Source organism: Pongo abelii, chromosome 6, assembly GCF_028885655.2.
Source record: "Pongo abelii isolate AG06213 chromosome 6, NHGRI_mPonAbe1-v2.0_pri, whole genome shotgun sequence".
In the NCBI taxonomy this organism is placed as follows: domain Eukaryota; kingdom Metazoa; phylum Chordata; class Mammalia; order Primates; family Hominidae; genus Pongo; species Pongo abelii.
The window spans coordinates 80224766-80237364 of NC_071991.2; the positions used below are offsets into that span (position 1 = coordinate 80224766).

The 12599-nt window shown below is 34.2% G+C and overlaps 1 protein-coding gene across 2 annotated transcripts in view; it reads right to left on the reverse strand.

Moving 5' to 3' along the window:
* Positions 1-1003: 1003 nt before the first annotated feature.
* DYNC1I1 (dynein cytoplasmic 1 intermediate chain 1) overlaps positions 1004-12599 on the reverse strand; it is a 317152-nt gene continuing 305556 nt past the window's right edge. For both annotated transcript variants that reach the window (XM_024249962.3, XM_009242996.4), the window contains one exon: positions 1004-1992. In XM_024249962.3, the coding sequence (XP_024105730.1) occupies positions 1882-1992 (111 nt within the window). In that variant the 3' untranslated portion in view covers positions 1004-1881. The remainder of the gene's footprint in view (positions 1993-12599) is intronic.

Consider the following 12599-nt stretch of genomic DNA (forward strand, 5'->3'; position numbering starts at 1 on the left):
AGTTCTATTGCTTAAGCCACTCAGTCTGAATACCATAGTATTCTGTTACAGCAGTCTGAATTAACTAAGACATAATGGAAACCATGTAGCATCACTTCCCAGTATTGTGTCAGTCACATAAGGTCAGCCCAGATTCAACAGGGGATGGCCTGAACAAGAATTGGGAACTGCCTTGGAGACCAGCTACCACAGTGGGATATATAAGAACACATGTTCTTGTAACATTTTATGTGCTTTCTGTAAGTGACTCAGGCCTTTACACTTTTCACATCATCACTCATTGAATCATTCAATTTGGTCTATTATAATAATGCATGCGTTTTGAATTTTTATTCTTAGGTACTTTACTGTATGTCTGTGAAACTTTTTTTCCCAGTACTTTTCATTCAAATGCTTTTAAACCTATTTCAGATACTCATTTGTTATCTATAAAATTTTTATTGTTTATAAAGGATTTCAATATCTAAATATTGTAGGCTACTTGGAGAAAAAGTATGACACTATTTTAAAAATAAAAGAAACCGTACAGTTGAAGGAATCCCTACCAACAAAGCCCCAACGGGAATTCCCTTCCTAAAAAGCCAAAAGCCTGTCTTCGAATGTTTTTCATGACTCAACCGCTATTTGTTTTCATTTTCCCTGGGCATAAAATGACCTTTTGAAAAAAAGTTTATTGAAGTTGTTTATAGACATATTTCCTAGTCCAATAGTAATAAACATAATTTTCTGGTGTAAATTGTTTTTAAAAAGAAATGTGTAGGACATTTGGTATTTGTTCATCTTAACCTACCTTTCTTACTCCAACAACTGTCTTTGGGCAAGGGTGGCTTTGGTAAATGTGAGAAGGAGGAGCTTTCCAAAAATACCACACACATTCCCTCATAAAAATAAAACTAGGAGTCTTGGTTTAAGTCCAGCCAGGTTGGCTGCTCAAATAAATTCATGATCAGTCTTTAACATGGCTGTAATGTATCTCTCCCACCTCTTGTCACAGCAGAATTCCAGTCAAGTTTTCCCCAAGCAAAGGATTTACTCACACTGGTGCAGACCTGGTTTGAAACATTTTATTGGCAACACTGATGTCATATTTAGGAACCATAGACTTTTGTCAGACTGTGTTAGCTTCAATGACAAGTATTAGTGGTCAATGATATTTGAAATATTGTTAAAGTACCCAGAAATAATAGGCTTTAAAATTCATTTTGTTCACTGCAACAAACCTCTAAAGATTTCATGTCTTCAGTGGAACTCGCATACTGTAATTGTTATTTGGAACTTAATGTAACCTCAACAGCAGCAGAGAGAATACAGTCCTCTCATTATGCACATGCTCTAGGATCGTTTATTTTAATGCTTTCAAATAAATACGTTCCATGCAGCACACTACAATAAATAAGGAGCAGCAATGTTCTTCTAGTAAATCCATTCATAATGTGAGTCACCATGTAAAACACCACATCGCAAGTCTTTGGCCCTGTACCATAACATGAGGCACACCACATCTGCACCCAATCATATCTGGCTTCATATGGATTTAATAGGACTATGCCAGGAGTGCATGTAAGCACAAATTTAACCAGAGGTTTCCAGCTATTAAATACAGCTACTAAGAAGTTAAAAGGCAGCAACTTAACCCATAACCCCCCTCCCTTCATTTTTGAGACAGAAATATAAAGATAGAAATGCTGTGGTGAATTTTGGGTCAGTGGAAAGCATGGTGGGACACATTTAGAATACTTGGAGCAAAGCTGGCACAATATGGCACCCAAAATGTCACAGCAATACTGATACTGAATGGACACCGAATACAAGAGACTTGACTGCAGATGCTGAGCTCTAGGACACAAAGGTGGTGGCTGCAGTGGGAGTGGCTCATTTCCACTAGGCAGATAACTCAACAGTGCCTTCCTCCTCGCTATCAGCTCTGTTAGCACGAATCTCCACAAGGGTCCTGGCAAATCGGGTCCATTCATCATTGTGGGGAACTGCAAGCTGCAAAGCAAATCAATGGAGAAATGATGAACAAGATATCTTTCATGTCCGAAAGCCTTGAAGCCTGAATGACTGTCCCTTTGCCCCCACACCCTCCAAAGCAGATGTTTCCTTTGGAATGTAAAGGAAATCAAACGTTCTTCTTTGGATCAAGCAGGTGTCGCTCTTAAACTAACAAGAGAACCATGTCACTCTTGGAAGCAAAAGCACTCACAGAATTTATAAAACTTTAAAAACCTATGCAAACTATACAATTACAGTAGCCACATTAAAGTGCTTTTAGTAATGAAATTTTTTCATAAGAAGACCAGACTTACAGTGAACACGCAAATAAAAACTGCATATAATGACCAAGATTTTCAAATAACTGTATATTTTATTCCTAGTCAATGGTATTAATCCTTTTTCTAAAGTGTTGCTGATGGGGCAGTATGAAGGGCAAAAGAATAGCTTATATATACAAAGAAATATTCCTCCTATGAAATAGTACTTGGGCCTTTCCAGTAAGATTTATATGATGATAACTATGAATAGTAGTAATAGTAGCTATTATTTACCAAGAGTTCTGTTCTAAGTACGTTACACGCGTTAACTCATTCGTCATAATAATCCTATTGTGCCTCATATTCCTATATTAGAGGCACAGAAAGATTAAATAATCTTACCAAGGTTGCATAGCAAGCAAATATAAGTGTCAATGGAATCTGGTTCCAGTACGAGCATCCTTAGCCAGTATGCTATACTGATTCATCAAAAAGGGGGATTTATAAAATTTTCAAAATATCTTCTGTGTACAATTCAGTGAGGAGGAAATTAATGCCTCCTCCAATGCAAACTGAATGTATGAATTTTTGTTAGTCGTTTTAAAGGATAATGATTTTTCCACATAGCATCCAAAAATAAATTGCTTAAAAATATAATGCAAGTATCTGTGATAGAAAAAAAAATATGAGGATGAGAAACAGGATTTAGTAGAAGTCTGAATGCTTTTCATACAGAATAAAATTGATTTAGATTTTAGACGCATTTTCTTGGAATTTTACACTATAATATAGTGTAATTCACCTATAGGTACTAGTGCTACACTACACTATCCACATATTCCATAAACATTAAGAACACACAGGCATCTCAATTAACATATTTTTTAATGAAAAAAGAGGAAGCAAATAAACCTAAGCTTTGAGATTGCTTCTACAGCTGGAAAATTTCCCACCACACAGAGCCAAATGATTAGAACTTAAAATTTTTATTACAAGGATAATATTCTCAAATACTATCTGTCCAAGAAAACTTATTGGAAAGTGGCAACTTCATTGTGCAAAGTATATCCTTAAATTAGTGTTCTGGTATTAAGGCTAAATGTTTCAAGAATATAATTCTGGAAATGATATAGAGGCAAGGAAAGTAAGTTCTTTGACTTATTTTGCGAAGTACAGTACCAATAAGAATTCCTACTTAGTCACATGAATGAGTTTCTGAATGGTTAAATGCTACTATAGTTATTGAAATGAATCCAGATTTCTTTGTAGGCAATAACACAAGTTCACAATAGTCCTGAATGATGCTGATACTCTTTTGCTCAGTCTGTTTTCCCTACTTTGGACTCTTTTCCTATATTCCACGATTCTTCATTTTTCTCTTCAATTTTAGAAAATACTGCACCTGGAAAATGAGGCCCCCAAAATGTACAAGCTCACAAAAACCATAACCAACAAAGAGTTGGTATCACATTTATGTAAAAGAATAGGACCACTATTTCTTTTCCTTCTTCCAACCGCTGAGCAAGCCTTTCCAAAAATAACCATGAAACAAAAGCCCAAGAAGAGACAAAAGCCTAATCGTGATAACATATTTATAACTTTTTCCCATATAAAGTAAGAATCAAGCTAAAGCTAAAATGCCCCATAACTTCATGTAACTTTAAATATTGGAGAAAAAAATAAGTCTCAATACTACACAGTACCTTGCTCATAAAGAGCTGAGTTTGGTTCCCAAACATAAAGCTATATTATTAGTTACAATGGTACAAATTTAAGTTAATATGTGATGACCTAAGTAATATTTTATTGATAGCAATGTGTAGAAACTATATACTATAACAATAAAATAGGTAAATGTATTTACATAGTTTCGTGTAGTAGTCATGGCAAGACTGTTCAGAAATGGCCCTAGTAAAGATTATAGAACATTAAGGTTTGAATAAATGTCTAGATACAGTTTAGAACAGAACTGAGTATCATTTACACTATATAAAACTGCACATCTCAAAAATTACATAACTAACTTCTCAAAAATGAGTTTTATCAAATTTAAATATTTCTGTTAAACACACAAAACATAAGCCAGCAAGTGAACTACATGTGACTTTCTTCATGGGGGCGGGAGTAATAGTGCTGTGATACTAACACATGCCCTTAGAAATATAGATTCACCCTCACAAAAGTGTCACAGTAATCTAACACGTCTTGTCCTCTTTTTGATCTGCTGGAGTTTCATTTAGATTGGCAAAATGTTTGAAGTTTGTTTTTTAGGGATATTTGTTTTGCCAAGTCTTTTCCTCTTTACGGTGTCATAATTTTCACAGAAATATTTATTTTCTTGGTTCACAAAAATTCTAGAGTAGAACATGATGAAAACACAATTCCTTCTAGAAACTTGAAATCAATTTATCTACCTCATCCTATTACACTTTTCATCCTGTTGACTGTAAAAATAACCCAAGGTGATTGTAATGCTAGATTTAGAAGGTGAATTGCAGACTGCCCCATTTTTAGAATTAAATATCACCATCAGGAAGTACTTTAAGCATAATCTTAGCTTGAATGTGTGTATTCACAGGCTGTTTCTACACCCAAAGTAATAGTTTTTGGCATTAGAATTACTTGTAGGTAAGACCAAACAGGTGTCCTAACAAACGAGGGCCACTCTTTTCACTTTGCTGTTTCCATGACTGTAAACAGCATCCGTTTGGACAGAACTGCCCTTCCTACCCTTGGCAGTTCCTGGCTCTTCTCACCTGGTAGTCTCTGACCAGAAATGGCTAGAAAGGAGGCTCAAGAACATAAATGCGTTTATGATTTTCTCTAGGAGATTTTTTAATCCAACACTATCTTAATCATTAAATAGGAAAAATCTTTGTTCATGTTTCTTACAGAACAGACTGCTCTCATGTCCTACCTTGCATATAAATTTATTCAATACTCATTCAATCAGCATTGATTGAGTACCAATTATATGTCAGGCACTGTGTTTGAATTAAAGATACAGTAGTGAATTATTTTGGAATATGATGAGTATGAAATACAGACAAAAATTAATTATGTTTTTTGTAGGTCAAACTGTGTGAATACTGGCATTAAAAAAACTTCACTGACATTAAAAAATGAATAGCCTAAAATTTACCTTCCTTCAGTGACAACTGTAACATTTCCTGATATCTGTTGTGCGTCAAGCAAGTAACAGGGAGGCAAATGGCATGTTAATAACATTGCTTCAGCATCTCTTCAAGTTTCTATTAAGGCATAAAGGCTAAATCTAGAGCATCACTATGGATTTTTTCTCTGAGAATAATAGCTTAGAATAATTTCCAAACAATTTACATTTGTGATAGGAAAAAAGATCATAAGTTATTTTGACCAATTAAAAATATATCGTTAAATTAAGGGAACACCAATAAAAAAAAAACTTCAAAAATTTCCCAGCATTGTTCTAAGTCAAAGTGGATCTGGAAACATTTTCCGCCTCCAGATTCATCTCTGATGAAGTCTGCATCATAGGTTAGGGATGACTCAGATATTCCAACTGCTTCATTGACTGAGTTCACCAACAGCCAGTCCATCTCCTGATTCAATGACTGTTTTCTAATTTTTTTGCTAAACATATAAAGCATTTTCATGCCAAAAGCACTTGAGGCTCAGATTCCTGAGATAAAAAAATCCTAACTCTAAGAGAGATCACCTTTTATAGATATGATACAATCCTATTTTTACAGCCAATGAAACTAAGGGCAAAGGTAGTTACTGAGGTAGCAATTTGGACATGAGAAAGAGGTAAAATGAACCTCAGATTTGGACAGGAGACTCAAGTCCTGTTCTCATCTTGGTTGCTGGCAATGGTCAGGCACTTACTCTCTCATTGCCTTAATTGCAAAATAAGGATGATGATATCTGACCCATTCATCAACAGAGATGTGGAGAGCATGAGAAAGGTAATCAAAGTAAAGAAAATACTATGAGTTCATCATGGACTGTCATGCATTCTTTTTCTTTAAATTGTCAGTCAAATTGAACAGGCTCCCCAAAATGATACGTTTCGTGGCATGCATACCAATTTTACAGTATTTTTCTGTTTTTAAAAAAAATTTCTTTAGGAATTAATTCTGATTGTTATGTGAGGATGTTAAGAAGCATGGTGTAGACCTTCTTTAACAGGCAGGAGAGGACAGTATAGGGAGCTAAATGATTTGCTAAAGACCACATAACTTTCACCTGTTAGTGTGGGGCAATCAAGACTCACCCCTTTGAGAAATTCCAGCATTCCATGACAGAAGGGCAGGCAGGTAATGTGTTTTGAATTACCTGCTCAAAGATTCTAAAGATTGTTTTAAATCTTCTAAGATTCTTAGAAGACAAAAGGTCTACAAGCAAAAGCAAAAGTACAAAAGTTGTGGAAAAATTCATGAAAATGTATCATTTTAGCCTCCCAGAGCCCCACCATCCAGGCTATCCCACTACTTCTCGGACCATGTCAGGGATCTGTCCCCTCCTCTCTGCCTGAGTGGACTGGAGGTTGCCTCTGAACCCGGTCCCAACTCATCCCTGAAAAACTTATCAGTCTAACCCTTGCTTGCCTTGCCCAGGTGTCCTGTATACCTAAAGAGAGGCACAGATTGTGGAGTAATAACATTTGAGAATGGAGCCAGGGTTGACTTTTTTTTCCGCTTCACCAGCCAGATCCTGGTTTCTTTCCCAGATTTGCCATTAACTTGCTGTGTGTCTTTAGGGAATGTATGGTTTTAACACTTCTGGTCTTTACTTCCTCATTTGTGTGAAATAAATTGTAAGATCCATCTTCTAGGACTGAATATTAAATAAAACAAAAAAATGTAATAAGCTTAACACAGTGCTTGCACATTATAAACCCTGAATGCATGATGTTGTTTTTCCTTCTTAATGTTTATTCCTTTCTTCCAATTTTTTTATTTTCTTGCTTCCTTGCCTCTTCTCTTTCTTCTTTTCACCTATTTAGAGCTGTACTTTTTTTAGAAGTATACCTTATATTTTATCATATTTTATGTCTGAAATACTCACACAAATAATTTCCTAAGTAGTCAGGCTTTTAATAATAGCTAACTTTCATTAACGGGGGACAGGGAAAGAGTTCTTTCAAATCACAAGAAAAATTCTTTCAGAGTTGCTACTTTCCATTGTTTGTTTAAACATCAAGTTTAAAATATAACTATTTATTGTAACTATACACATCCACACACATATGTGGACATGCACATACATATTTTTTATTTTTCACATGTGACTAATACATCCTAATCCAGCTATTTCCTTGTGGCACTTTCCACAGTGGGATTCTTCATTTTTACCTAAAGTTGTAAGGATTTGTAACTGCTGTACATGCTGTTAAAAAAATCAAATGACTTTTTATAACCGGGGTTAAACATGCAAATATCATTCATGTGTTCCTTTTTGTAATCACATGGCTAATAACTATTTTGAATAGTTCTCAGTCAAACCTTCCTCATTTTTTAGTAATTGCAGCTATAATAATTTTAAATAGCTGCATTATCTGCAGTGACTTTCACCATCCCAGTGCAATATTTTTCACAGTAAAAATATCTGTCTCAGGTATTGCTTACTTTAGTTTTCTTTTTTTTAAATCTTAGATAATTAAGATGTTAGAAAAGCACTCTGGTTTCAGTTGGTTTCTCAGATACATGAAGTATGGCCAACACGTTAAGTGAGTAGGACTCTAGGTTTCAAGATAAATATTCCATGGATGTGTGGCTCATCAGCCTCTTTGTAATTTTTCAATTAGATGAAGTAATTTTTAAAAGTGTGTGAGACTATCATGTTAACCATTGATTTCCAAGAGATACATGACAATTCATCTCTGTATTAATCTAAAAATTAAAGTTTTCTGTTAAAAACATATCTTAAAGATTTCGTTTCACTTTAATACACACTATTTTTTAATGCATTTACAGAAAATGTAGAAATGTACATCGGTTTCCACAGAACGACTGCTAACCCCCTCTAAGCTCTAAAAGCCTTTTAAAAAGGACAATTATTAATGGCACCCAAATTCAGGAGATTGTTGACTTACTGGTATACAAATACACGTCTGTGTTCAGAGGAAGCCTATATTTTTTAGGACAATTCCCTTTACCACACACACAGATGGGAGCAAAGTGGGAGGTAATATGCAATGAAACAGTCACTGAACGACCAAGCATACCCGCTTCACATAAATACAGCCCCACTGTATTTAACTCCCGGGAGAGTCTAGCATCGCAGCTAACAATGGATGAAACCACGGACCAGAATTCCAAGCCAGAATGCAATATACAGAGGGTGTAAATATACTACAGTGTTCTACCACAAAAAGATATATGGTATGTAACTTATTTAGAGCAGTTTCAAAGAAGTCGACAAAGTAGGAGTTACATTAGTCTCTGTACAGCACAGTCTGCTATTACCAGTCAATAGGTAAAAATTTCTGTAAAATTTAGCAACATTCTTACCAATGGTGGTCAGATGGTATTTGATTATTTTTTAATTTCTTTTCATCTGGAAATCCCATCTAAGGGAACCCTAATCCACCCATGAAGCTTCAGACCTCTCTGCCAAAGGTCTCTTCCCTCGTTTCTTTAAAGGAGTGGTTTATTTTTACCGCATTTTTTTTTTTTAGAGTAACACTTTTTAAAAAATCCATTACCACCTAATTAAGGAAAGAAATAAAAGTAGGACATAAAAGTCAAAGTAAATAGTAACAAATATGGGTCTCTATCAATTTCAATAAGCCAGCGAATATAGAAGGAAATATATATCCTTCTCCTTAAACACTATCTTAAGAAAGTAACATGTAAAATATTTTTCATGTTAAAATTTTGCATTATAGGAAGCATGACAACATTCTGAAGGTTTTACCTGTGGAAGAAAAACAACAACAACAACAACAAATAGCCGAAGAAAGAGTTAATTCACGAAGACCTGAAGATGAATAGTCTTGTTCACATTTGTATTAAAATCTTATCGTCCTTCTTTCCTCAGAAATCTTTTAGCCTTATTTTTTTCCCTACTATTTGGAACAATCTATTTCTCCGCCCAAAAGACGGAGAAAATGCTAAAAACGCTGGTTGATGGGCAATAATGAAAAATAAACTTTCTAAACATGAATAACTTGTTTTTCCATAACACAAAAGATCAAGAAAATGGTAGGAAAAAGCAAAAGCGTGTGCTACACAAGCTCATCTGTCATATTAGCTACTAAACACATATCCCTTCTTTTCTTGATATTATTAACTATAGGTTTTCTAATAAATTCTTAGCAACTGCTGCATCTAAGCAGTTTTGACAAAAAGAAGGCTTATTGCTAAACACCTTAAAAACATTTACCAAGGTAATAAAAGAAATGTCATTCCCTCCTACTGAATGTTTGGGCATAAAAGAGGTATTTTTATAACACAGTTCATGATTTACCATATCTATAGTGTCCAAAAAAAGCACAATGAAAAGGAAGCATTTTTCCAGTGGTTTGACAACTGTTTGAATCAACTGTTATGCTTTTATTACACTAGTGGCCAACTGCTCACTTTTAAAAGCACAGGAGGGGAGGGAAACTGGGAAAGAGATTGGGGGGAAGGATAAGCACTCTTTTCTAAAGATATTTTCTAAATATCCTTTGCCGTGCAACTACAGTTAAGTAATTTTTTTCCTGTGCATCAATCCATAGCCAACTTGGAGGCTCCATCCTGAATGCTCTAAACAATTAAGTTTTCCCTTAATTTTTCCTCAAATTTTCACATGTGAATCATTCATTCACCCATCAAATATTTATTGTGTGCCTATTTTGTGCCAGGCACTTTGATAGACTGGGTTATTGCATTTTAATAGACAATCGTCAAATAACCACTTTGTGTACAATTCTGTGGATGTGGTCTTCCAAAGGTTAAAAAAAAAATCTGAGGAAAGTGATAATCAAGGGAGGGCTGACAATCTGAATTTTTTTTTAATTCACAAGGGTAACTGATTTTTTTTTTAAAATCACACTAGAAGGTGTTCATTTTCTTATTTATTTATTCACTTTAAAAATATTAGTTTATGTTCACTTTCTATGTAAGGGACCTTGATGCTGAGACCAATACAAATAAAAAATTTAATCTGAATTGAGAAACTATTGGTTGGCTATTAGGAGAAAGAGCTTAGAAATGGGCTACTGTTTTATCTACTAGGTTAAAAGTACGAAATTGCTTTTACAATGTTAGCAGTTTGGATATTTCTTAAATGATAAGTAACTCATGCTTTAAAATTTAGAAGATGTTCTGATAGCTGACATTCTCAAAAATTCATGTAAGCTTTCCTTGAAAGTGAAATATAATGATTCATTCACTTCCTCACTTTTCAAGTCCAACCTACGTGGTGTATAAATATTTACACAGGAAACATGCATAAGCAGATATTTGATTATGTATTATATTTTAAAGATGCCAACAGTAGCACACATACACATGTAAGAAACAACTCCATTCTATACAGGCCTGGGTTAATCTCGATTCACAGATGATTGGAGAGACTTCACATTTAGCTTTTAAAGCTGTGATTTGAGGCTACTGCTCTAAGCAGCAATTTTTCAAGATAAAATTTAGCAATTTTGAAATTATAGAACTAAACACAATTTTGTCAGCCATAAAAAAATTAACACTATAATTAACAACTGCTTCATAATCCAAACTGCCATTGAAGATGACAGTTTGAAACCACAGAAGAATCATGAAGATGATTAATTATACAAACTGGTTCTTCTTTCAGAAGGTTTATATTCATAGATCATTTATCACCAAAATGAGAATATATGAACTTCATTGAATTTTGCAAATTACTATACACACATTAACTTGCTGCTTATAATATTAGATATTAGGGCTTTCTTTTCATTGAGTCAACTACTCCATAATACACGAAGTCATAAGTATTTCTTATCAATTCAGAAAAAACATTTGCTTGAGAAAATATTAATCCTATAAGTCCATTTTCATATACTAATGCTACCTGAATAAGCATACTATTTATATAATAATTAGTTTAATCATGGTCTTTTACATATATAATTATCAAAGTGAAAGCCACAGCTATTACACGTACTATAAGATGAATACTTACAACATTAATTGGAATTAATTGTGCCTTTTCTTTTCTTTTTTAAATTAAGCACTTTTCCCAGAAGAAATAAAGTTAATACTAAAATTACAATCATAGATTTTACCCAAAATATTTAATTTCAAATACATATAATTTGTTATGACAAATGAATTAATATATTATTTCAAAGTGGCTTATTTTATATAATTATATTTATTAGCATCCCAAATCTGCCCATGCAAATATATCTTTGTGCCCCTTGACTTAATAGCACAGCATTGTGGCTGTAACACTAAAAATTCAAGTAAAAACTGAAAAATCCAGTTGAAAAGCTTGATGCTTTGTTCTTACGCCATCATCTGCTATCTAGATATTACCGACAGAACCAGGTATTTGGATTTTCACATTTTGTCTGGATGTTTGGCATCACTGGAAGAATTTACACCTAAGTCTTTTCTTTTTCATGGAGAGAAAATCAAAGGAAGTATTTGGTATCAGCTAAAGAAAATAATATTGTTTATCCACCTAAGAATAAGCCAGTACTTGCAAAGGTCTTCAAGAATCTAGGAAATTAACGGCCACACTCATTTAATGAGAAACACCAGTGTTTCAGATGATCATACCTGGATCTTGCTAAGCTGAGACCAACTCTGCTCTTCTGGAGGTTGCAAAAACCCAGCCATGCAATCAGGTTTGCCTTGCTCAGGGGACAAAGGCCTTCATAAAGCACAGTTATTAAAACTGGCTGATTGCAAATGCAGTTCTTTTTATTAAGGGACTCTTGTTTGAATTAACCTCCCAAATCTAAGTTTAACTTTTCAATTTTGTGTTTTGTATGCCCACTTCCTCAAGGAGGAGAATTATTTATATTCAAGGCACAGGCTGCTTATGGAGAATTGATGTAAGCCCTGTATTACTGGAAAACATGAAGGAGTTCCACAAAGTAAACAATTATTGCCTAAGTGTGATCCCCTTAAAAATCATCATTGTATTGTATTTATTTTGTGTTACTCAAACCCTTTTTAGCTCCCAGTACTTCCAGTTTATCAGATGCCACTACATCAAACTGCTGTAGAAAGCATAAAAAAAATCCCGTTGAATCTCTTTTATTCTTATTCTTGCTGGCTATGAAACTATTTGAGGCACTTATTAACAGTTCTTACATGTAACACCTTGACCATCATTCTAAAATATATTGTGTAGGCCATTTTTCCTGTTGGGGTTACAAATAAA